The sequence below is a fragment of the Neomonachus schauinslandi genome, chromosome 8, assembly GCF_002201575.2.
Source record: "Neomonachus schauinslandi chromosome 8, ASM220157v2, whole genome shotgun sequence".
Classification (NCBI taxonomy): domain Eukaryota; kingdom Metazoa; phylum Chordata; class Mammalia; order Carnivora; family Phocidae; genus Neomonachus; species Neomonachus schauinslandi.
In genome coordinates, this window is record NC_058410.1 from 106,153,427 (window position 1) to 106,179,153 (window position 25,727).

Here is a 25,727-nt window from a genome sequence, read left to right on the forward strand (position 1 = left end):
CTTCGACAGGCTTTGTGCTGTGTTTGCTGTCCCTGCTCTTGGTCATTTCTGGTTGCCTGTCTGCCAGCCTTCGCGATACCTGTTTTTTCTCTTCGCCCTCCTGCACGCTCGCCCCCCCCACCCCCGGGTCTCTCCTCTTTTCTCCTCTGGGAGTTCCTTGACTCACTTTCTTCTCTGGGTCCTGCTGATGGGTGGTGGGTAATGGGTGGGCAGGATGCTTCAGGGCCTTTCGGGCCACCTGGTCTTACTCCTTGGTTTTATTGATGAGCAGATATGTGCAGAGGGGAGAGGTGGCCTTCCCCGGGTTGCACAGCGCATTAGTGACAGAGCCAGGACTGGAGTTCCTGGCTCTCAGGAGACCCATTGTACATGCAGGACACACTGCATGTGGCCACGTGGCTGGGAGGGCCTCTGGAGGGTGGGCTAGAGTGGCCACAGGAAATCTCTTACAGAAGGTGGATTACGGTTGGGTCTGGGGATGGGTAAGATTTGGCTGGCAGGAGACTTGTCTGGCAGGAGGCTTTTTGGGGCCTCAGGCACCCCTGAGGGGGAAGGGACAGATGAGTGGGGAGCCTGGCTCACTGAGATACTCAGAAGGACTTTTCCAAGACTCCTTCCGGGCCGGTAACCTTAGACAAACCCCATAGGCTCCCCGAGCCTCCATAAGAAGAAGGAAACCACACCCGCTTTGTAGGTACTATTAATGATCACAGCATTAATTATAGTTGACATTTATTGGGTGTTTTCCACGGCCAGGCGCTGGGCCAAGTGGGCACTTGGCATATCTTATCTCATGTAATCCTCACAGTAGACCCATGCCTGACCCTAGAGTAAGCTCTCTAAGGAGTAAATGCCTTAAAACACATAATACAGGGACGTCTGGTTAGGCTACCGCCTTCGGCTTGGGTCATGATCCTGGAGTCCCGGGATCGAGTCCTGCATAGGGCTCCCTGCTCAGTGGGGAGTCTGCTTCTTCCTCTGACCCTACCCCCCCTTCTTGTGCTCTCTTTTACTCTCTCAAATAAGTAAATAAAATCTTTTTTTTTTTTAAGATTTATTTGAGAGAGCGAGAATGAGAGAGAGAGAGAGCACATGAGAGGGGGGAGGGTTAGAGGGAGAAGCAGTCTCCTCGCCGAGCAGGGAGCCCGATGCGGGACTCGATCCAGGGACTCCAGGATCATGACCTGAGCCGAAGGCAGTCGCTTAACCAACTGAGCCACCCAGGCGCCCAGTAAATAAAATCTTTAAAATAAAAAACCCCACACATAATACAGTCACTTGGCACAATTCCAGGCACGTAACAATTGCTCAAGAAGTTGTAGCAACAATGACAACAAATAATGATATTATTTGGTGGACTACTGTGGCCCTGTTTTCTTGCCTCTCCCCTCCAGAACCACCTGCTGAGTGTTCTAGAAGGATCTCTCCTGGGATCTTCCTCCTCCAGGGAGCCTTCTTCCTGGACCAGTGGAGAACCTGTAGTTTTGCTCGGCCTTTCTCCCTGAATCTCCATCCCATTTGTGTGGCTCTTGGGGATTCAGGAAGTGGGTGTGTGTCCCCCTGCCGTCCCTCAGACTGAGCGGTCCCACCATTTCCTCAGGGCAGGGGTAGAACGGAGCTGAGGGGGGTGCCAGTGTGACCGCAGCAGGCCCCTCCTGCCTGAGACTCCCCTCAAGTCTCCTGGGCCCATTCTCTCCTCTCCCTGGAGAAACCGAGCTCCCACACCAGAAGTCTCTTGCCCAGGCACCTAAAAGGCCCTCCAGATCCAGAGCGGGGTGCTCCTCGGTCCCCAGCCCATGTGCCCAGCCAGGGCAGCAGCGCAAATCAGACACCTGTCTCAGAGCTTTTCTTTTCGTTTTTATTTTAAAGGAAAAAAAAAAAAAAACAACAACAGTGCAAAACCCATGGTTCCAGTGTCAGCCATGCCCACCCCCCACCCCTAGGTCACCTCCCTGGCTGGGGGCCTGTCGCTTCCTCCCACTCTGCAGCCCCTCCCCCTCATGCAACCCACAGGGGCTGGAGGCGCCACTTCCTGGAGTGCCAGGTCCCAGGGGGCCTTGGGGGGAGGAAAGAATGGGGGGGCAGCCCCTGATCTGCCTGCGCCCCCCCCCCCAGGTCTCCAGCCTCGGCACCAGGTACCCCTCTTGGCTCTCAATAACCCTTTCCTGACCACACTACTAGCGTGGGGGGCACTGATCTGGGGGAACCCTGTCCGCACCCCTCTTTGCCCCGGGTCCGGCTCGGGGCTCTCCTCACTGAGGTTGGGGTTTCCCTCCCTCCCTCCACGGTGGGGGAGAGTGGTGAGATCCCCAGGTTTAAATACCTTAATGAAAGCAGGGGATGGGGGAGGAAGGGGCTTTAGACCTAATAAATTATTAGCGTTTTTTTTTTTTTAGTGTCCATGGGGGTGCGGGTGGGCTGGGGGCAGGGCGTGGCCTCCAGGGCCCCCCCTCCCCTTACTGGTGAATCTCATTCTCTATGAGGCTGTCCTCGTAAGACTGGAAGTCTGTGTCCGTGAGGCCATCAGGCGGCATCAGCAGCTCCTCATCTTGGGACGAGGACAACGGGGGCTCGTCCCCTGAGCTCCCAGGACCCCCATCCCCGTCCCCGTCCACCTCTGAGTCCTGCAGCACCTGAGCGATGTATTTCTGAAGGGGAAAGGAGTAGAGGGTGAGGGTGGACAGCCGTTCCTCATGGCGAGGGGCTGACTAGGCAATCTCAGAGTCTCCAGGGAGCGGGACGGTGACCCTCCCCCCGGGAGAGGTGGGCAGTCCCCTCAGTGAAGCCAGATCTCTCCCTGCCCCGGGAGCTGGACTGGGCTTCACTCTCTGGAGGACTACCGGGATCCCTGGCTTTCGACAGAGCCTCCATCAGAGGCTCCTCCCCACCCCTGGCCATGAATCAGCGTACTCACCGCAGATTTGGGGACAGCGGCAGCAGTGGGGGGCCGTCCATTGCTTCTGGGGTCCACGACATCGGTCTCCGTGTGCTCAATCTTGAGGGGTCCAGAATGAGTCAGGGAGTGGGGGGATGTCTTTGCCCTCAGCCACCATCACGCCCCACTCCTTCTCGACACCCTTGCTGCCCCTGCCCTCAGCTCCCATCCATCCCCTGCTCCCCTGCACCCCCTTGAGCTTCGCCCTCAGCCATCCCCTGCCCCCCTTGCCCCACACCTTGTAGTTGTGGGCACTGAGGTATTTGAAGTGTCCGAAGCAGACGTGGCAGAGACAGATGACGATGGTGATGACCAGGACCACGAATGTGAACATGGACGTGGGGGCTAGGAACCCTGGTGGGGGGGGCAAAGGATGGGGCTGCTACCTCTCCTCTGGGCACCCCCTCCCAGGGGCCCACCACCCGACTCTGGCTACCTTCTGAATGCAGTCCTGCACTCTCCTATGTGCTGTGGCCTGACCTGGCTTCGCCCAGGCTCCTTGCCTGTGGCCCTTGGCCGTCACGGACCCTCCCATGGCCTGCTCTGCCTCGACTCCGGGTGGAGGCCCTCCCCCCGCCGACCTTGCCACTCCCTGAGGTGTGTGTGGAGGTGGCCCTCACCCGTGCGCATGGTGGAGAAGAAGAGCAGCCAGAAGAGGCAGAGGATGGGTGCAGCCACCACCTGGTTCACAGCCCCTGAGTGGATCTTCTTGTCCAGCTTGGCCGGCAGGTAGGCGTAGTAGAGATTGTACCTGTCTACCAGGTGCTTCAGCAGCATGTACATGAGCCCTGGGGGAAGCCACATGGGCCTGACCTCGGAACCAGTGGCACTGGACCTCTGTGTGTCCGTCACAGCTTGTCCTAGTCCTTCCAAGATGGCTGAAGGGCTGGCCTCCCTCCTCCTGCCTGAGCCCCCCAGGACAGGACAGAGCCCCGGGCCCATCACAGGATCACAGTGTCAGCTTCCTCAGCTTCCCCACCTCACTCCGCGGCCCCTCACTGAAAATCCTACTGTTAGAAGTCCGTTCGTTTGAGTCAGTGAGCTTCTTCTTGAAACCCTTAGTGTTTTTTTCTACCCTGTCCCTACACAGATGAGTATAAATCAGGTGGGAAGTTCTGTTTTCCTGGGGGCTGAGGGAATGGGAGCTTTTGAAAGGACAAGGAGGTTAGTTTGGGAGTTTGGAGTCTTCAATAACCGGGAATGGTGGTTAAGGGGTTAGGATGTAACGAGGGGGAAAGCGGAGGGAACTAGCAGGGTGACAGCTGTGGAGAAACTTTGCTAAATTTCAGAAGGAAGCGGGACGTGTCCAAGGCGCAGAGCTCAGCTACAGTGGGGTATCTCTGTGCGTGGCGAGAGCCCAACCCCACCCTGGAATCCAAAGGTCTTTCCTGAGCTTATGGGACTGTCTTCAAGTGTACCGGCGGACCCTGTGTAGGAGTGTGAGTGTGTGTGCGCGTGCGTGTGCACGAACACGGCTGTGGATATGCGATGTGTGTCCAAGTGCATCAGCTGAGCGAAGGCACTTGGTGTGGATGAGTATGGCCATGTTGGGGTGACTTTGCCCAGGGGCCCAGCACACCAGCTGGGGCCAGCCTGAGCTGAGATGGCTTTCCCCCTCCTCCCCCGCAGGCCGGGCCCCAGACTGAGGCAGGGACCGGGCGGGAGGCCCGAGGGGCCGGTCTCCCAGCCGGGGCCCTGTCCACTCAGGGCGGCCTGCCTTACTAGAGTGAAGCGGGTGAGGTCCTGGGTCCCCCCGAGCAGGGCCCAGGTCCCGGCGCGGCGGTGCCTACCGAAGGGCACGATGATGGGGCAGGTGATACTGTAGGTCATGACCACCGTGAAGACGCACATCATCCAGGCGTAGGCTGCGCCAAACTGGAACTCGTAGGCCTGATGCTGGGGGGGAGATGGGCAGGAGGGTGGCTCAGGGAGGGGAGGGACAGGCTAGAAGGGCGCAGGGCAGGTGGGAGGGGGTAGGGGGCCAGGAACGAAGCCACAGGGAAAAGAAACCCAATATCCAGGGTGGGGCAGGGCAAAGCAGACGGAAAGAGGGGCTGTGGCTGAGATGGAGATCAGGGTGGGTACAGTGATGGGCCATGGGTTGGGGAGGACCTTTGAGAGATCAGGGGCTGGCAGGTGGGTAGGCCTGGGGGTGGGATGCCCAGAGCCCTCGTGTGGGGTCAGGGCACAGAGACCCTAGGTCTAGGGACCCGGACCTCCCCCAACTCCCATCGGAACACTAGACTGTCAGGACTGGCAGGGTTATCTATGTTGATCCATCGCCGCACATATGGGAAAACTGAGGCTCCAGATAGGAAGGGGATAGCCCAGGGCCACGGAACTGGGTCCCCCGAGTTCCAGCACCCCTGTGCCCCCACACCCTAGCACGGCTGCCGCTGTTTCAGGCTGGGCCCACCAGGGGGCGCTGCGCGGGCCGCTGCGGCCCCAGGCGGCCGTACCCGCTTCACGTTGCGCCTCTCGGCGGCAGAGCGCGCCAGGCAGAGCCGGATCATGTACATGAGCAGGCCTGGGATGCGCAGCAGGTCCATGGCGTTGCCGATAAAGGCTGAGGCAATGACGTAGTTCACGAAGAAAGCGCCGTTGTCGGGCAGGAACACGCACCTGCGGGCACCAAGTGCTCCAGCGCTGCCCCCCTCGGGCGGCCCCGCGGCTGCCTGCCCACTGCCAGCACCACCTCGACCCCCGACGCGCCTTCCTTCATGCGGACACCCCAGCTCGGCTCGCAAGCACCCGTGCCCCAGTGCCCCCGGAGCGTGAACCCCCAGGGCAGATGCCAGGGTGTCCACAGACACCTCCAACACCGTCAGTGTGAGTGGATCCCACCTGAGAGTGTGAGCCCAGAGGTGCCCCGAGAACTTGTGCCCTATAAAGACCCATGGAGGGCGCTCCAAACCCCTAAGGCCACCAGTGTTCAGGGGATGACTGCCTGAGATCCCCACAAAGCCCGTGAGACCCTCGAAGACCCCTAAGAGTGTGCACCCTAGGATTACCCAGAAAGGACCCCCTTACACCTTAAGCCACAGTTACCCCCAGAGTGTGAGCCTCAGACACCTCCAGAACGCAAGCTTCACAGACCCTTCCTCAAAGAGGAAGTGGGGCATCCAAGAACCTTTGGAATTCTTCGGGGTGGGGAACCCAAGAACCTTTGTCAATGCCCGTGACACGCCAAGTGTGAGCCCAAGATTTTTACAGATGGCTTAGAGCAAGACCCCTAGAGCTTGTGCCCACATACATAGCCACGGTACATGGCCCTCCATCCCCCCACCCCCGAACAGCCTCATAGGGCCTCCTATAAAAGGTACCCTGTAAGGAACTCCACGGTCACTCCTCTGGATAAGAGCCTGAAACTGCAGAGGTCTTCCCATGACTTGTGCCCCATAAACACCCCAAGTGTGAGCTCCAGAGTTCCCCATAAGTAGTCCAGAGTTGTGAGCCCGAGATTTCCATAGATACTTAAAAGTGTGGGCTCCAGGGACCTTCAGGGGTACCCCCAAATCACTCCCAAAGTATGACCAAGATCCTACTAGAGACGTCTCTCCAAACCTCCTGAGTACAACTTGACTCCGAGAGTTCATCCCAGACACAAGCTCTACAGGCTGTCACAGAAATGCCCCAGTGTGGGTCCCAAAGCCCCAAATATACCTTGACGGTGACCTCTACATGGGTTCCCAGAGAATGAGCCCCAACACACACCCCAGGGACATCTCCCATGTCTATACCTGAGCCCTGTGGTGTAATCTTGGGGATGACCCTGCCACGCCATGTGAGCTCCCCCCCCCCACCACCTCCAGTGTGTCCCAGACATACCCACCCCCGCCCTCTGGGCTCTTTCCCTGGGGGCCCAGGTCACTCACTCAAACCGAATAGCTGCCTCAGCCAAGAATTTCTTGTCGAAGAGCCAGCGGAAGAAGAGGTCCAGGCTGGAGAGGAGGAGCGGAGAGGTGTGGTGGGGGGCTAGAATGGCCCAGAACACCAGGGGAGGAGGAGTCTAGTCCATGAGCCTCTGGGGACGCCCCCCAGCACCTCTGTAAGGGAAGTGGGAGCCTAAACTGCTCCCCTCATCCATCCTAGCCCCCCACCCCCCACCCTGGCTCCCGTCCCATCTTCTGTAACCCACCTGCTCAGTCCCAGCGAGGGCAGGAGCAGCACCATGAAGATGAGGAAGGTGTAGCACTTGTGCATGGTGGTCCTGTTCTCCCCAGAGCTGGGACGGGGGGCACAGGGGCTGGGGTCAGGTGAACCAGCCCCCAGGCCTGCTCCCCCAGCCAGGATGGTATCTGCCGGGACGGGGGCCTCCCAGTGTGAGGATGCTGGCCAGCCTCCCTTCCCTGGCAGCTCTGGGACTGCCCGGGGCAGGGAGGCCGAAGGGGAAAGGGCTGCCCAGTAGGGACGGCCATACACCTAGGAGGGCCAGAGTGCAGGGCGCGTGAGGCGTCTCACCGTGTCCAGTGAGCTTCGAAGAAAGCTGAGTAGTAGACGATGGTGGGGAGCAGGGCCGAGAAGCACCACAGCAGCAGGGTGGGGAAGAACTGAGTGATGATGGGGTTCTGCAGCGGGGCACAGAGGGACGTTTCAGGTGGGGGCCGTCTGGCGGGCCCCCGCCTAGCTTGCTTTGCTTACCTGCCCCCTCCCCTGCTGAGCCCCAGGCAGAAGTCCAGATGTGCAGGGCCAGGGCGAGGGTGGGGGCCGGGCTCATGAGTACCACTGCAGGGTGAGTTACTCTAATAGTTAGCATTTGCGGAGTACCTCCTAAGTGCCAGGCACTGATCATGGGCTATACATGTATGGATCCTCCCAACAATGCTATTAGCCCATTTTACAGATGAGCAAACTAAGGCAAAAAGAGTGTCAGCAGGTTACCCAGCTGGTCAAGCACTGATGTGAACCCAGGCCGACTGGGTCTGGTGTACTTTGCTCTTATCACTCAGGAATTTTCAAACTGTCTAACTTGGGACTTTGAGGCTCCAAGGAGCTGGGCGAGGGAGGAGCTGGTGAAAATGACCCCTCACTCTATGGCCATCTGAGCAGCCTTGCTTTTCCACACGGGGGTTCACGTAAGAGTCCTTTCGATAAAGGCATCCGAATCCAAGTTCGGAAGCCAGTGCTCTAGTCCGAACCTCTGTTCTTCTGTTGGCGAGATGGGGGGATGAGGAGAAGGGGGCTTGTCTGAGGTCACACGGTCAGTTAAAACTGGCCGTGGGCTCGCTCTCTTCCCTGGTGTCTCTCTAGGTGTATGCAACCCCAGGGGTGGTGTCGCGAGGGGGAAGGTGGCAGGGAGCCCAAGAGACATTCCCAGAGGGCTCTGCAGCCCTTAGTCGTGGGGGAGTTGTTGGTAGGGCTGGCCTGGGAAAGCAGAACCGGAGTTAGCCGCGCCAGAGGGCGGTTTGGCCCCCCCCCCAAGAGGGACTCGAGGCCTGGTATCTGTGTCTCACAACTCAGCATGGAGGGGGCGGGGTGGGGCCCGGGCCTCACATTGAGGTACTCCACAGGCTTGGTGACGTTGAACTTGTCCATAGTGGTGATGATGATGGCCGGGGTGGTGAGGAAGAAGAGGAGGATGAAGAGGACAACATTGATGACCAGGCAGCGCAGCCACCAGATGAAGCCTCGGATGGAGAGGTGCTCCCTGGGAAGGCAGGGGAGAGGGTCGTTCTGGGGACATCCCGGACCTCCCTCTCCTCCCGTCCCCCACTGGAGCCACCAGGCCCTGCGAAGCCTGCCCCGGCCGCCGCGCTGTGCTCACCAGTAGATGTTCTGGGGGTCGGGGGCGTAAGACACGGTCCAGTTGGAGATGTGCAGGGACTCGCTGCAGGACGAGGCGCGTGGCTCCCCGCGGCAGGTGCAGCCCTGGCACTTACACACATTGAAGTCCTTCAGGATGCTGGGGGAGGGGCACTGGTTACTGACACTGGCCGGCCATGAGCGCGGGGACCCGGGAGCTCCCGCTGGTCCCTGGGGGACAAGGATGGGGATGGGCAGGCAGGGCAGGGGCTCACATGGCAGTGATGGTCTCATTGTGGAAGGTGACAAAGGCCATGCCAAGAGGCTTCTCGTTCACCTTCTCCTTCTCCCGCTTATAGTCCTCCTTCAGCTTCTGCTCCAGCTTCGTGTAGTACTCAATGGCCTCCACCTGCAGAGGGCAAGTGAGTGGCAGGGCAGGGCTCTGGTCAGAGAGCCCGGCTGCTCCCCAGCACACCCAGCGGCACGGACCTGGGGCTTACTCCAGGCTGGGCGCTGCTGTAGGCTTTCTACGTGTTAACTTGTGTAAGCCTCATGACAGTCCTGAGGTAGGTACCATTAGCTCCATCTTATAAAGGAGGAAACTGAGGCACAGAGCAGGCGGGAAACTCTCTGAAAGCCACAGAGCCAGTAAATACAGCACAATGCTGTTCTCTTGGCTGACCCCTACTGATTTGGGCTTTGCAAACTTGGTTACTGCAGGGATGGGGACGAACCCAAGAGGGGAACTGGGGCTTCGAGGACTGTAGGACCAGCTGGGGACCTGAGGGCGGGGATGCACCCTGCTCCCAGTCCTGGCTGCCCCCCCCCCATTCTGGCATGGCCTTGCCTGCTCTGGGAGTCTGTTTACCTTTGGTTAGTTATGTGCAAGACCCATTTGTGTGCGTGTTCCCAGGGTCACGGGACCCGGGCCTGGAATGTGTCCATCTCTACTGTGACGGGTCTTCCCGGGATCTGTCCACCTCTTCCCCATACCCAGCAGGAGCTCTGGGGGCCTGGCGTCACCTCGTACCTGCTCACAGCCTCGCACCACGCAGCAGCAGAGGTGACCGCAGGGCTTAGGGTTGATCATGGTGGGGACATTCTCCTTGCTCTGGAGGTTTGTGAAATAGAGCTTCCCCCGCTCGGCCTTCTTCCTGTGAGACCCAGGTGCCCGGTCACCCGCCGGCCCCGCTGGGGCCAGGAATGGCTGGGAGGGTGGGTAGGGAGCTCAGCTCAGGGGTCATCTAAGTCCACTCCCTAAGGACAGGCGTGAGCTTACTCTTGGATCTGCTTAGAAAGCATGGTTCAGATATTCAAGGGTCTTCCCACCCACCCCCTGAGGGCCAGAAATTCTTCCTATGGTTTGGCCTAAGTTTCTTATACTGCAGCTGAAGAAGGGTATGTCCTCAGATGGGGTGGGGATGGTGGACCCCTTTCCTCTAGCAACGAACTCTAACCTCTAAGCCTTGCTCTTTCCAGAGCTGAACTGACAGGCACTCCAGGGGTTGAATTAAAATCAAATGCCCTGGGAAACATCTGGAAGGTGAGCCAGGTTCCCATGAGGCAGCCAAATGCCTTCCGCAATAGGCAGGGGCCCCTCCCGTGTCATCCCCCCCATTACCTCTCAGCATCGAGGAACATAAGGCGAGCCACATTGTAACACGGGCGAGCTTCAAGAACCGTGCAGTTGGGATAGGCCTCCCTGAAACACAGTCCACCATGATCTTCTGCGGGGACCCTGCCCACCTGCCCCCACCCTGCAGCCATGACCCCATCACCTTTAAGACAACACACCCCGAATTCAAGCTCCTTCTGTCTGGTCTACAAAAATGGGAGTTCCATAAGAGTAAATCTTTGAAATTCCTCCCCGTGTTCATGTGAGCAGCAGGAAGCATGAAGGCTCGGGGGCCTTGTGCACACCGCAATGAGCCAGGATGTGAGAGTATACCTGCGTGGCTGGCGCCAGGGAGGCCACGGCTGTGGCCTGATTCATGTCCAGAGCTCGAACTGGCAGCTGAGAGAAACTGTTTCTACTCATGGGCTGTTCTCTTAATCCTGTTTCCAGAATACCTGGTTACAGTTCAACACTTAGCCTTGACCATGAACTGACCCCAGCCAACCCACAGCCCAGTCTACAGAACGATCCCCGCCCCGAGACTGACCAGAGATGGATCCTGAACCCTGATCTGAAAGTGACCCTTTACTGGGATCCAAACTCACCCATAACCCAGATCCAAGACTGATCTTCTAACCCTGACCTGGGATTGACCCTAACCTTGCTTTGAAACTAAGCAGACAGAGACTGTGACTCTCAGTCCTGGTACCTGGGGCACTCAAGGGGTGCTTGCTCATGGAGGAAGAAGCAGTTCTTTCTTACTTCTCATCACACACTGCTCCCTGCTCCCTAATCTAGACTGAGCCCCGTCTTTTAAAAAAACTTTTTAGGGGAGCCAGGGTGGCTCAGTCGTTAAGCGTCTGCCTTCAGCTCAGGGCTCCCTGCTCAGCAGGAAGCCTGCTTCTCCCTCTCCCACTCCCCCTGCTTATGTTCCCTCTCTCACTGTGTCTCTCTCTCTGTCAAATAAATAAAATCTTTAAAAAACAAAACAAAACAAAAAACTTTTTAATGAAGAACCACCAAGGAGGGCGCCTGGGTGGCTCAGTTGGTTAAGCGACTGCCTTCGGCTCAGGTCATGATCCTGGAGTCCCGGGATCGAGTCCCGCATCGGGCTCCCTGCTCGGCGGGGAGTCTGCTTCTCCCTCTGCCCCTCCCCCCTCTCATGTGCTCTCTCTCATTCTCTCTCTCTGAAATAAATAAATAAAATCTTTAAAAAAAAAAAAAAGAACCACCAAGGGTTAAAGGTGCACAAGATCTGGGCCTAAAGTATCAAGATGGATGGTGCAATCCATGAGAACTTGGAAACTTAAATCTGGGATGGGGTCCTTGAAATGTTCTGCAGACCTTTCCCCAGACACCGTGTTGCTCCAACTATTTTAGGGCTCTTTCTTGGAAGGGCCTTCAGCCCTGTGGCAGGCTAAGTCCTCATTCTCACCCGACTCATCTCTAACCCCCTAATCCCCACCACACAGGCTCTCTGATTTTACACACAGGAAATTCCCTAATTCTGCTGGGGTAGTCCCCTAATCCAGACAGACCACGGACCTGGATCACAAACCCTACTCCTCACCATACATCAGGCCTGGGCCAACAGCTTAGACATAGTAGGTGCTCAATAAACACGTGTTGAACGAATGGATCCATGAGATAGTCATTCCCTCATGCTCACCTCCTTGATCCCCCAAACCCCAATTAGGACCACAGTCTCCCCCACTCCTGCTTAAAGGCTGACCACTAATTTTAATCACAGTCTGCTTCCTAAACAAAACCATAGGCTGACCCCTGAAACAGACAACCTGAACCACGAGCTCCCCATGGACACGTCAGGTCTGGTATGAAGCACACAGTAGGTGTACAACAGACGTGTGCTGAGTGGATGCCTGGTTCACGGGGTTCACGTCCTCACTGCAGGCAGGGCCCTGTCAGAGTCCCCCGGCCCACCCTACTGGAAACAGCACCCCTTCCTGACTCCTTCACGCCATTCCTCTCCCTGCTTTGGTTTTCTTCTCGGCACCTACCCCTGCTTGACAAGGTGCCTATTACTAGTTCATTTATTTATTATCTGCCTCGCCCACCAGAATGGGAGCAGGTGAGGGCAGAGGCTTCTTACTTTTCTTTTGTTTGTTTGTTTACTGCTGAAACCCCAGCTCCTTCTCCAGCACAGGCACATGGCAGGTACTCAATAAGTATTTGTTATTAAAGGCTTACCAGTCCAAGCTGACAGCTGATTCCAACAGGACAGTAATATTAAGATGTCACCTAATTCTGAGCACACACAGTCCTTAATCCTGACCCAGACTGCCCCCTAATGCCGATCACAGCTTGGACTCCAGATAGGATCCCTAAGTCGCTCTCATACTGACTGAGGATGATCTAATTTTGACTGCTGTTCTGTAACTTCTGGGAGGGCAGGGCCTGTTTCTAATTTGTGTATGCTTGGAGTGTAGGTGACAAGACACGCATGTAGACTGAATGAGTACCCATCCGCTATCGCTGATCGCAAACCACTCACTGGCCTGCAACAAAGGGGTCTGCAATCTGACCCTGACTAGACGCTGCCTCGCCATCCTGTTCTGACCCAGGACGACTGACTTCTGATCCAGGCCAACTGTCGGTGGATCGAGACCTCGCGAAGTCCTGATCCTGACCACCAAGGTCCCTTATCAGGGCCACTGGCTAACTCCTAATTCTGGCCACAGACCAACCTCAGACCAAAACTCTGATCAGACCCTCACTGGCTCCTAAGGCTCACTTCCACCGTGCGAACCCCTGAGAGCTCGATGATCTTTCGTTCATTTCTGTGGGCCCAAGGCCCACCTCAGTGACTTCGGCCTAATATCATCCGAGAAAGTCTGCTGAGTGTACAGATGAACGTGTGACAGGATCCCTAATCCTGTACACACACCTGGCCCTCCTGGAGGTGTATATCTCCCGCTCCACAAGACAGAACTCCAGAGCTAGAAAAGAGCCTCGGCGAACATGCGTGCCTGGGCTCCCTCAGATCTGCTGACAGCCAGTCTGCACACAAACCCCAGATGTCACACAAAAGTTTGAAGCCACACACCTCAAAGGGCCCATGGACCCCAGGTCAACAACGCATGACCCAGTTCAAGCTGGGAGGAGGTGGGATGGGGGAGGGGGGATAGGACCACACTTTTCTCACTTTTCAAGTATTTCTTGTATTTCCCCTGTTCTTGTGGGGGCCTCTCACCCAGCCCAAGTGCTGGAATGCCCTGGACTCACGTCATTCTTCCGTGGTCTCACCTCCACCCCCACGTCAGCCCCAGACCTCAGTGGGAGGTGTGAGAAGTCTGAGGGCTGAATGGCAAAGAAGGGCCCACAGGACCTGGGGTTGGGGGAGGCATGGCCACTCACTCAAAATGCTTCTTGATCTTTTCTGACTCTGCATATTTGGAGATTCCATTGATGAAGAGAGTCCGCTTCACCTGGGGTGAGAGGGGGGTGGGTCTGCCTTCCGGAGGAGGAGGCTCGAGAATATGCCGGAAGGGTGTGGGGAACAGGGAGCTGAACGGGTGGGAGGAGGCTTTAGGGATAAGCCAGGTCCGAGGGAAAGCAGGGGGAGGGTATCTAACTGAAATCAGGCAGCGAGCTTAATGAAAGAGCCACCTGGCCCCTTGCTCCCAAGGGGGCCATCAAGGGGAAGGGGGGACGACTCCCTGACCCTCAGGCCGTAAGAGCCCGGCACAGTGGCTGGCCTGGTGATGAATGCAGACAGCGCATGTCACTACCACAGCATCATCACGGCTGTTTCCTGAGGGCCAGGCACAGCACAGGTGCTTTCCACGGGTCGAGTCACCTCACCTTCCCACCGACCTCAGGAAGGTTCTGTTGTCCCATTTTACAGATGAGGAAGCGGAGGCTTGGGGAGGTGACTTAACGTGCAAGATAGGGGCTCTTGAGCTGCTAGGCCAGGATCGGAACCCAGGTGGCCCCACCCTGGTGTGGACACCCCTTAGGGCCCAGGCAAGCGAGGCCCGGAGGGAAGGCAAGAGGCTGGGAATGGGGTAGGCCGGGGCTCTGCTCTGCTCACCAGGTCGTCCTCCTTGTAGCGCATCTTGGAGGTGTGTCTACGCATGCTGTAGACGGTGAGCAGCAGGTATAGGAAGGCGAAGGAGGTGTGCAACCATAGCAGGTTGTTCCTAGGTGGGGCAGAGGGGTATGTGAAGCCACTGGGGACAGGAACGCACTCAGATAACCCCCAACCTCCCGCTGTGAATTCAGCCCCTGGTACAGGGCCTCTCTCCTGCCACGGGTCTTCTGGCACTGACCCCTTCGCAGGGCAGGCCCCACACTCCACGTTGTCCAGGCCCCAAGATTATTCCACTGCAGCTGAAATGTCCCCAAGAGGTCATCTCTTGGGGCGCCTGGGTGGCTCAGACCGTTAAGTGTCTGCCTTCGGCTCAGGTCATGGTTCCAGGGTCCTGGGATTGAGCCCCACATCGGTCTCCTTGCTGAGCAGGGAGCCTGCCTGCTTCTCCCTCTCCCTCTGCCTGCCGCTCCCCCTGCTTGTACTCTCTCTCTCTCTCTCTCTCTCTCCCCCTGTCAAATAAATAAAATCTTAAAAAAAAAAAAAAAGAGGTCATCTCTTCCTGCCCTGCCCACTGGCTACACTGCCCCCCACCCCCCAAGTTGCCTGCTGCCATTTTTCCCTGGCCTGAGGTCACACAGCTGCTTCTGGATCTGGTCATCCCCAGGGATCCCCAGCAGACATCCACCTCCTCTGTCTCCAGCCCAAGTCCTCAGGGCCCCGCAGCCTCTGGTGCGGTCTCAGCCACCCCTCCCCCAGTGCTCCCCTTGCACCCCTCCCTGCTAAACGGATAGACTCCAGTACAGACCCTAACCTCCCTGACCGGCTTCCCCACCTTACCCTGATTTCAGGTTGGCAATGGTGGTTCTCCCGAAGCTGTAGGCATTGTTCTCTGGGTGGGGGGGCAGGGAGAGGGAGAGGACGGTGCTGGGGTCAGGACCTACGTCCTCCCGCCCCCAATCCTCCCCTCCCGGCCGCCCCCCCCATCCTCGTCCGTACTGACCCAGCAGGTCCCCTGAGAAGTTGACAGGCAGCACGATGCCCACAGACAGGACGCCCACGACGACCAGCAGCCCGATGATGTGCCGCTGGAAGGACAGGTAGTGCACAGCGTCGCCCCCACATTTGTCCCGGATCTCATCATCCCTGCAGGCGTGGGGCGGCCGGGCACGCAAGTGAGGACTGGGGTGGGGGGGCGGGGCACAGCTTGCTTGCCTGGCCCGCCCGCCCCCACCCCATGTCCACCCTAGCCCTGGCTGGTCTGGCAGCACTACGGGGGTGGGGTGGGGTCTCTGGGCCCCCTATTTTCTGGGAAGGGAGGGGTGAGCACGGGAGAGGGAAGGGGAGGCAAAGGAAAAGAGGACAGAGAGAGGAGGGGGCAGAGGGGCCAAGGGGAAGGCCGCAGAGAGAGGAAGAAAGGGTGAGAAAGGTGGAGCAGAAGGGATATGGAAAGGGAGGGTGAGGAGGGAGAGAGGCAAGTTGACGGAAGAGGTAGAAGCCGGAGGGAGGACCGGGGCTGGGGACGTAGCCTTATGGGTGCGGGAGAAGCGCAGACGTGGTGCGCCGGGGGAGGGTCCCCCGGGGGGGCCGGGGCGTGGGCAGTGGCGGTGCTGACCTGTCCGGGCCTCCTGCCTCTCTCAGCACTCACTGCCTGCCTGCCGCCCCCCCCGCCCCACTGGCTGCACGAGGCTCTGAGGTGGGGGGCTCCAGCCCCTGCCACAGGGGCTTGGAGAGCTGCGGGCAGAGCGGGCCCACCAGGCAGGCGGGCACACGGGAGACTGTGGGGTAAGGTGAGGCCCAGCTCAGGGGACAACAGAGGCCAGAACCCCAGGGCCTGGCCTCCTGGAGTAGGGAGGAGGCTGCTGGCATGGCTGGGAGTGCCAAGGCCCTCAGAGCTGCTGGCCTCTGGATTTTGTAGGGAAGTGACAGGTTCTGAAACTTCTCTGTTTCTCTCTTTCCTTAGAGTCTGAAGACTGTTCACTTACTTTATCCTGAAGATGGCTGTCAGCCAGGAACAGAAACCCTGCGGGGACAGAGGGCCATCAGTTGGGAGTCCCCACCCCACCAACCCGAACCTCCCTTCCCCCTTGAATCCTACCCACCCCATTCTCGTGATCACCTCTGGGCTGTGGCCCACCTTGGCACAACTGCCACAACCCCCCAAAGAAAGTAGCACACCCCAGAGGGGGAGAGGGAAGGTGCCAGCCCTCAAAGGAGAAAAGGACCAAGGCCAAACTGGGCTATCTGTGGATGCTCATGCCCAGAGCTGTAGATCCCTGCAAAGAGCCAACGGGGCAGTGCAACCAGGGGAAGGCCTGAAGCTGTGTGGGTCAGGGTAGGGATGGGTGGGATTCAGGGTTCTAGCAAGGGCACTGGGAACCTCCAGACCTATAGCTAACAAGAGTCTGCAACATGGCTGCCAACGGCAGAGGGGCGGGCCAAACTGCCCGAGTTCCTGCCGCCTTCCTTCCAGCACACCCCAGAAGGACCAGACCCTGGGTCCCTGTGAGCTGCAATCTCCTACCCTCAAGCTCCCAGGCCTGCCTTCAGACAGAGACTCACCCCACTGACAGCAGGCTGGGGACATACGGGGGAGGGCTAGGCAGAGAGAACCCTCCCCCACCTTCCTTCTAGCAGAAGGGCCAGGCTTAACCCAGGATCAGGGAGAGAGGTGCCTTCCAGCTAAGATGCAGGACTGCTACCTGTTGCCAACATCACCTGAGTCTAGGGACCATCTGGACACCTCTGGGCGGGCAGGGGTGATACCTTTGCTTTGCCACTTACCAGAGTGAGTCCAACTCAGGAGGCTGACTGGCTTCTTCTACTATGGCTGCTACAAGAGCTGCTGTCCCCAGGGCCCCCAGCCCAAGCTGGACAGACCAGGGCCATCCCAGGGCCTAAAGATTAGAGTTCTGTCCGGGACCCTCACACTGGCAGAACGACAGGGGCCAGGCAGGTAACGCCAGACTGCTGGGCCCGACGTGAATGAGGGTCTGGGGACTGCTGTGAATCACCATGTACATGCCTTGTCTATAGGGGCCTCTGCCACTCAGCTCCAATCCGCAACTGGCCCCACCCAGCCAGGGGCCACCAGCCTGCAATCTCTGAGCAACACAACGAATTCTATGTTTTGCTCGATGGGCCAGAAAGGCCTGTTGTTACTTCTAAAACCCTGCCTAAGGAAAAAGGGGTCCTTGGGATTAATCGGTGGAGACAAGCACAGAGTTCTATGTGGGACAAAGTCTGGGATTCGTGAAGTTAGGTTGGTGCTAGCTTGGGGGTTAGCATGCAGTACAGAGCCAAGAGTTCCAGGTCAGGGTGGCTTTCCTGCGGCTCTTAGACAGGCGTTCCCTTGCTGCGGAGAAGGTCACATTCCATAGGTCCCTGACCCTGTACCACTGGAGGCTAAGGCTGCTGAGCCCCCTGTGCTGGAGGAGGAGCAGCGAGCTAACAGGTCTGGGGGAGGGCACTCACGTTGTCTCTTTGGTCAAAGTCGACGGAGCTGGAGACAGACGTGAGACGCTCATACCGGTCATGACTGTCCCCGTGCATAGCTGAGGCCACACTGGGAGTGGGGAGGTGAGAGATCAGAGAGCCTGGTGAGTCTGAGCTCCTGGGGAGCAGGGTTGAATTGGGGGGCTCCCACTCCAGAGCTCCAGGGGCTAGGCAAGGCACAGAAAGCGCAGAGGCTGAAGCGGGGAGGGATGACTGCCTTCCCCCTGCCTCCCTTAAACTCGCCTCTTTCCTTCAGGAGGCCTGGGGGGCACCAGTGCAGGGCAGTGAGGGAAAGGAGGAGGGTGTCTTCATCGTTACCCCCTGGAGGCTGAAGTAAGAACGTGAGCAGGCCCTGCAGTTCTGGAGCTGACCAGCAGGGGACGGGATGGGGGGCAAGAGAGCCAATGTTATGCACAGGGCAACGGGGAGCTGAAGGAAAGGATGGACTAGGAGAGCCCCAGGAGGGCTGGGGGTATCGGGGGCTGAGGGATGTCCCCCAGGTGGGTCCCCCCTTCCCCTTTCCCTGACCCCAGCAGCTTCCGCAACTCCAACGCCAGTCCTATAGACAGAGACCAATGATGTGACCTCAAAGGCCAGACTCGGGGCTCCGTGGGAGGCCCCCCTCCCAGGCCTCCCAAAGGGCTGAGCAGGGAACCCTGAAATATGAAGAACTAGTTGTTAGGGGATGGCAAGCCACCGGTGACACCCAATCTTGTCTCTGTGACCAACAGGTGAGCGTACTCTAAGTTTCCGGGAGGATGGCCCCTCCAGCCCAGCCACCAAGAGGGCAGGGCACACAGGGAGGGGCTTCTCCCAGGCTGAAAGCCATAGTGGGGGATGGAGGGGTGAGGCAGAGACAAGTTGGGGAGCCCCCTGCTCTGCAAAGCACACCGCCTGCGTTAATCCGAAACATGAGCCTGCAGAGGAGAAAACTGCAAAGAGAAACCAGTAACTTGGCAGGAAGAGAAGAGAAGCATGAGAGAAGAAAAGAGAGAGCTGGTTTGGTGGGGATGAGGGGGCAGGTGCCCCACATACTATTCCTGTTCCACTCGCTCCCTCTCCTGCCACCGCCGTCGCCTGGGGAACAGAGAACAGACAGGGTTAACGGGGGAGGGGCGGCGGGGGGGGTCCCCGGGGACTGGCAAAGGACGGAAGCCCATGCCCTCATGTCCCCCACGTCTGCTCTGGGACTGGTCCCTCTTCATCCTCCCAACAAAGGCGGATGAGAGAGGGCTGGCTCTTTCTTGCCCCCAAGGAGTGAGTGAGTGAGTGAGTGTGTGTGTATACAGGTAAGGGAGAGTCCCAAAGCCTTACCTGTCTGCATCTGTCACCAAAGCCAGCCGCCCGTAGTCCCAAGCCACCTTCCGGAGGATGGAGAACAAGAACAGCAGTGCCTGAGGGCAGAAGGAATGGTTGGCAAGTGGACAGACTGTCCACACACTGGACTAGCCAGGAGGGCAGGGGCGGAGGGGCCGGGATGACCTTGGCTCAGGTGAACCGTGGGAGGCTAGGCTCGGGCTGGGTGATGCAGACCCCTCCCACAGATAAGCCTGGGGAGTCAGAGTCAGGTGGAGGAGAGGTTAGGGCTGTGGGCGTCAGCTAGCTCTGTACAGGGTGTGGATGCCAAGTGGGGGTGATGGTGGTGTGTGGGCACTCACAAGGAAGCACATAAAGTCAAGAGCCAGTACGGTGGGGACGCCCCCAAAGGGCAGGCCCTGTAGGACGGTGCTGCGGATTCGCGCGCTGTAGCAGTAGTCCTTGGGGTTGCTGTTGTTGAGGGCCGTGGTGCCCAGAGTGGCCAGAAGGAAGGGCAGCATGGCTGCTACTGCCGCATGGTCCTCCTGGGCAGAGAGCACAGTGGTCAGCGGGGCTTGTTCCTGATGCCCTGCATGGCTCCCAGCCTGAGCACGGGGAGAGGGAGTGAGGGCAGATCATCCGGCAGCCTGGGTGGGTGGAAGCACTGGCTTTCTGAGATAAGGGCCTGGGGAGGGTAGGGTTGAGTCACATGGATTTACCTTCATTGGCTGTAAGGCTGCGACCCCACCCTGGGCCTGGGGAACTTGGCCCAGATCTGGACTGGGGAGACTGGTTTTTCTAAGCTGGAAGTTGTGAGTCTCTAACGTCTGCCTCCCACCACCTCCATATACACACACAAACACTCTACACACACACACACACACACACACACACACACTCACATGCTTGCTTTCTCTCTCTCTCTCTCTCTGTCTGTCTCTGGAAACTGAGTATGAGGGAAGATGGGGAGGTCGTAGGCCTGAGGATTCAAGGCTGAGAGGTGGGGTCTGAGGCCAGGGGAGGATGCGTCAGGAGCCAGCTAGCTCATCCTGATCTTCTCTCCCTACCTCTTAGAAAAATGGCGTGGTTTCATTGGCTTAGAGCTTTCAACTCTGTTAATCACCTCAATACAATTGGCTTAAAAAAAAAAAGAAAAAGAAAAAGATGTTCAGCTTTAGAGCTGGTCCTCTGTGCTCAGAGCAGGGACCTGAGGATGGGGTCAGAGTGGGAAGTCAGTTAAAAAGTAGGACTTCCGGGTTTGTGTTATCGGCCTGGTCCCAGTCACTACTGCTTGCTCTTATTCCTTTTCCCCTGCCTTGGAAGCAGCTACACCCTCCTTCCCTCCAGCTTCCTCACCTCTCCAATTATCTCAGCACAGGGGTCACCTGAGTGGTGTGAGGACTACAACTCCCAGAGTGCCCTGCTCCTGCCTCTGGAGTAGGGCAGGCTGGGAATGCCAGGCCCTCCAGCTTTTCTATTGGCAAAGGAAGAGAGAGAGTGGGCGGGGGGCCTCTCAGCCTGCCCAAGCCCCCTGCAGCCAGGGTACTACCCTCCAGCCCCGATCCCCACCACTGCGGGGTTGTCCAGCCTTCTGTGGACCTGGAGGATGGGGCGGGGGAGGAGGAGGGAAGGGGCAGCCAGCCCGGATACCTGGGTTCTGGGAGTGCCTGGGGACGAAGCCTAGCAGGGCCCTGGGGAGGCTCCTAGGGTGGAGGAGAAGTGTGGCCGTGGCACTGCTGCCCCACCTGCGTCCTACTGGGGGGGCCCCTGGGGGCCCCTTCTGCTGACAACACTGAAACTCTGCCTTGGGGGGGGGGCTCCCCAGGGAAGAGAGGAAACCAGACAAAGAGAGAGAACAACAAACCTAGAACCGGTGACAATAACTCTGGGAGCAAGCATCCTCCAGCCTCCTGGGTGGACTCAGAGGGTTTCTCCTGCCCACTGATCCCTGGTTTTCCCCAGCGTCTTCCTAACACTTAAATTACAGGACAAGAGGCACCAGCTCTCAGATGGAGGGGGGAGCTGTGGTTGTTTGTATGTTTCACTTGGTGCCAGGGAGTTTCTGAAAAGCCTGTGTTAGGAAGGCTAAGGTAGTACCTGCCTGGTGTGTTATGCCCCCCCTCTTCTGTTCCAGCTCAAGTTGCCTTAAAAGAAAACCCCAAACCAAAAAACCCATTAATTCAGTGATTGCAACAGGCACCACTTACCAAGTGCTCACTGTTTCAAGAATAATACATACATGATTTCATTTAACCCTCGACAATCCTGAGTTGGATATTATTGCCATTTTAAGATAAGGGCACAGGGGCTCAGAGAGGTTAAGTAACTTTTCCTAAGTCACACTGCTAATAAAACGATGGGGTTCAAACCTAGGTCAACCTCTTTCTAAAGCTAGAACACTGTTCAGGACATCATGATCTTCTGATGTGCCTAGAACAGGACTCTGCAGAACACGAAAGTTTTGTACATGCTCATTAAATGTTCTCCAGCTAGAAAACACCAGAGCACTGTGGGAATATGTATGTTCAGGTGTGCAGACATGTGTTGATGTGTGTGTGTGTGTGTGTGTGTGTGTGTGTGTATAGGGGGAGGTAGGTGACTGGTCTCTAAGTTGGGGTGTGGGTGTGGGTGTGCCTGGGAGCCTGGGTATGTAAACATAAGGTGCATAGAACCCTGGGGCACCAGGGTTAAAGGGGAGGTTAAAGGTAGGCAGAGGTGGCTTGGGTGTGTGGTAGTTGGGGGCCCTCTGCAGTAGCACCTCCCCCCTTAACTCCCTACTCCAGTGAGCTCCAACAATCAAGACAGCCTGTCTCTCTCCCTAACTCTAAGGCTCCACCAGGCCATAATATAACGGGTACAGGGAGCCTGGGTGGTTCAGTCGGTTGGGCGTCTGCCTTTGGCTCAGGTCATGATCCCAGGGTCCTGAGATCGAGTCCTATGTTCCCATGTCGGGCTCCCTGCTGAGCAGGGAGCCTGCTTCTCCCTCTGCTCCCCCCCCCCCCCCTGTTCTCCCCCCCCCCCCGCCCCCCCCCTCTGCCCCAAATAAAAAAAATCTAAAAAAAAAAACAAAACGAATGTAACGGGTACAAACCCCTGGAGGCCCCCCCCCACCAGTCCTCTCCACACCGAAGGAAGGTGGAACATTCAGGGAGCTTTTACATTAAGGGGACCCTGTAGGGTGGGTGAAGGTCCAGGTAGATGCTTAGTAACTGAAATTACCACGTCCATCTGCTGCCTCCCTCTTTCGAGTCACAAAGCACTCTCCCCTCCACAAATGCATTGATCTTACATATCCCCGCCCCGCACCCCCCCCAAGCCCAAGGAAGGCAGGGCACACTTGCTGGATCAGATCACTATCCCCACTTTACAGGGGAGGAAGCAGGGACCCAGGGAGCAGAAGCAACTCACAAGAGGTCACAGGGCAGGTAAAGGGTGGAGCCAGGGCTGGTGGCTCTTTAGGCTGACTGGGTTCCTCTAAGCTCCAAATCGTGGGGGTGGGGTTGCTGCGCTGAACTTCACCTAGGGTAGCTACTCAAAGTTTTTAGTGAGAGCAGCTGGTTGGAGGGAAGAGGCTGAGGCAGAATATTTGGGGGGAGGTGTTTGGGGGGGGGGCAGTTCATCCACTCAGCCAGCTGTATCCTGGAATTTCTCTAGTCTGACACTGAGGCTTCGGCCGCCAATGGGTAGAGGGTGGCAGAGGATTTTATTTCCAGCTATCTAAAGGTTGTTATTTTACCATTAAGAAGTGGCAGGGGTGGGGGAGTTATCAGTTAAAAAGTTTTTTTCTTCCAGAGTCACTTGGGAAGATTTCTTCGTTTAGGGTCTGGACTCCCAGGAAGGCGGTGTGGTCTGAAGAGAGGAGATGATGTGATGGAGCCCTGCCCTGCTATTATGTAACCCGGGCCTCAGTCTTCCAAACTGTAGCAAAAAGTTATTAATATCCTTGCTCCACCCCTCCCAACTTCACAGGGACAGGCAAAAAAGTATCCACGAGTGAGGATAAAAGCACTAGGAAAAGAATGCATTATCAAATATTCATTTTACTCTGATTTTGTGCCAGGCACTGTTCTAAGTGCTTTACACATGTTAACTTATTTACTCGCCATCCAGACCCTGAGAAGACACTGAGGTGCAGAGAGGGTACATAACTTGCCCAACGTCACACAGCCAGACTGTCATAAATCCAGATATGGACCCAAGTAGCCTGGCTTAAGTATATGCTCTTGACCACTGCATTTTGCTGCCCTGGCCCACAGAGGAACCGCTTCCACTGGGGGCCTGGGAGTTGGGGGCTGGGGGCTGCCCGCTACAACTCTGGAGAAATGCCACATCCTATTGGTGTTTGCCCTCCTTCTTGCCTGTAGCTGCCAGACCCTCCACTCAGACCCTGGGCTTGTGATTTCAGATTCTGGGAGAAGTGTAGAGGACAGGTGACAGAGCCTGGGGGTTAGAAGCTCAGGCTCTAGGATGAGACAGATCTGGCTACTGACCTGGGCAAATTTACTTCACCACCCTGGGCCTCAGTTTCTTCATTTGAAAATGGGAATAATCATTCAGTTGTGTGGTTGTTTTGAGAACTAAACAAGACGACTTATGTAAAGCTCTTAATAGGGTTCAAGGCACGTGATGAATTCTAAAAAAATTAGCTACTGTTATTAATAAAGTCTGGCATAAAAGGGTTGGTTTAGTGGAGGAAACTGGTAAAAATAAAAATAAAGGAAAACACACTTTAATGATAGAGCCCCTCAGTCAGGATGGGCTTCTTGTTTAGACCCAAGGGCTTATATGGCATTTGGGACTCTGCCACTAAGTGGCAGGGAGTGTCCCCAAACTCTTCAAACATACCCAATCCATCTGTAGCAGGCCGGAAAGGTGCGGGTACGGGAGGGTGATGCTATGCCAGGATGGGTCAGAAGTTCAGAGAAGAGAACCTATTATTGATCAACAACCAGGCAGCGTGCCAGGCTCTTTATCTGTGTTATCTATTTGATCCCCATGATAAATCATGTAAGGAGGTGGTAGTAAACACACTTTTCAATTAAAACTAAGGTTCAGACAGGTTAAGTAACTTGTCAAGGTCACACAGCTAAAAAATGGCAGAGCTGGAATTTGAACTGAGGTCTCTAAGATGCTGTTATAATTGGAGAGAACTTGTAGGATGTCCAAAAGGGGGTTAGCCACCCCAGCTACCTTTAGCTACCCACCACCTGCCTTCTGCCTTGCCACATCCCCACCCACTCACCCATAGGCCAAGACTGAGTTGGGTGAGCCAACAGCAGGCCCTAGCATGTGCCACCTGGAGCAAGCCAGGGCCTGGACCCTCTGGTGCCCTGGAGGACAGTCATGCTGCCAGCATACCAGGGCTGGAAGCCTGGTAGACACTCCACTCCTCTCCTCACAAGCTCCTGGGGGGCAAGACCAAGGGTCCATCCTTAAGAGGGGTTGGGCATAGCCTCATTCTTCCTGGGCAGACCCAGGGCTAGAGTGGTACTGGGTAGAGAAGCTGGGACTCTCCTGCCCCCCAGGGAAGTGGAGTGCTGAGCCGCCAGACCTCCCCCCAGAGGACCCAGGCAGGTGGCAGCACAGAGCCCCAAGGGCAGCGGGCCCCTCTGACCTCTCTCCACTTCCCAAGCGACCTTCTCTTCTGAGGAACAAGGCGCCAAATCTTTGGGACTGTCCTCCCTAGACAGTCAAGGAGGCCAGGAGGGACAAAGCGCGCCCCCTCCCCCCAACAGGGCCTTTGCCCCACTCCTGGTTCCGAGTCTGAATCCTCTCCCCACCGCACCCTCCAACGCAGGCCCGGGCGGCTCATGAATGAACTGCACTGTGTGGGGCGCAAGGAGAGGACACGCTCCTGGGGCCAGTCGCCTCCCCGGCCCGCGACCAGTCCCCAGACGGGCCGGGGGCAGCGGCCGGCTTCATGCCAGCACCCGCGAACCCTGCCCTTGTCCGAGCCCCTGCCCCGGGTCGGCTTCTGGGGTACTCAGCCCCGGAAACAGGAGACAAGATAAAAGAGACCGAGGGCACTGGACTTGGCGACCCTGGAATCCAAAACTCGGGGGCGGGGGCGGCAGGTTCCCCACAGCGGCGGCGGGCTGATGGGGGCGCAGCTGGAACCCTGGAGGGACGCGCGGGGGACGCGCACCTGGACCGGGCAGGTGGGAGAAGAGTGGCGCTAGGGGGCCGGGGGCGGGGGTCCCACCCCTCGGGATCTCCCCAGGGGTGGGGACAGACGGCGGGGCACATCTGGACCCTCGGCAGGGTTCGGAGGACTCGCATTTGGCTCAAGATGGTGCGGGGTTGGGAGCAGCGCGCGGCACCACTAGGTCCCGCGGGCCCGGGCACCTCTGGGTCCCGCAGGAGGTTGAAGGGAGGGGACACGCAGCTGAGTCCGGGTTTTCCTTTGGGTGGTGGTAGGATCCTCAAAGAAAAGAGAAGGGGCTGGGGAAGGGTCGCGTACTCACCCCCAGGCGCAGACTCGGCTCCGGCTCGGAGCCCCGGGTTGGGGCGGGGCGGGGCTGGGGGAGGGGGAGGGGGAGTCGCTGGGCGGCTCGAGCTCCGGGCTCCTGCGGCGGCCGCGGCAGTCTGGGGGAGGG

General features: G+C 57.6%; 1 protein-coding gene across 2 annotated transcripts; it reads right to left on the minus strand.

Moving 5' to 3' along the window:
• Window positions 1-1,869: 1,869 nt before the first annotated feature.
• TMEM63B (transmembrane protein 63B) lies at window positions 1,870-25,726 on the minus strand. 2 transcript variants are annotated; one of them, XM_021691951.2, is made up of 24 exons: window positions 25,596-25,726; window positions 19,494-19,676; window positions 19,150-19,229; window positions 18,871-18,912; window positions 17,815-17,905; window positions 16,326-16,363; window positions 15,344-15,486; window positions 15,181-15,232; window positions 14,344-14,452; window positions 13,668-13,738; window positions 10,299-10,379; window positions 9,708-9,831; window positions 8,953-9,086; window positions 8,700-8,837; window positions 8,429-8,582; window positions 7,397-7,503; window positions 7,074-7,160; window positions 6,811-6,876; window positions 5,395-5,557; window positions 4,726-4,831; window positions 3,556-3,723; window positions 3,174-3,289; window positions 2,915-2,995; window positions 1,871-2,648 (listed from the first exon to the last, which is right to left on the minus strand). In XM_021691951.2, exons 2-24 carry the CDS (start codon window positions 19,650-19,652, stop codon window positions 2,457-2,459), a joined length of 2,502 nt encoding a protein of 833 aa, XP_021547626.1. In that variant the 5' UTR covers window positions 19,653-19,676; window positions 25,596-25,726; the 3' UTR covers window positions 1,871-2,456. The 2 variants fall into 2 exon arrangements, with proteins under 2 accessions (XP_021547627.1, XP_021547626.1); XM_021691952.2 differs by lacking the exon at window positions 7,074-7,160 and having other exon boundaries at window positions 1,870-2,648.
• Window position 25,727: the final 1 nt, after the last annotated feature.

What these genes read in the sequence shown, in the direction of transcription:
- TMEM63B (XM_021691951.2), bottom strand. Translation starts at nt 19,652, where the DNA reads ATGCTGCCCTTCCTTCTGGCCACTCTGGGCACCACGGCCCTCAACAAC. An exon ending in GCTACAAGGAGGACGACCTG is followed by an intron (nt 13,739 to 14,343) that starts GTGAGCAGAGCA and finishes CTCTCACCCCAG; the next exon opens with GTGAAGCGGACTCTCTTCAT. An exon ending in CCGCTGTCCCCAAATCTGCG is followed by an intron (nt 2,649 to 2,914) that starts GTGAGTACGCTG and finishes TTTCCCCTTCAG; the next exon opens with AAATACATCGCTCAGGTGCT.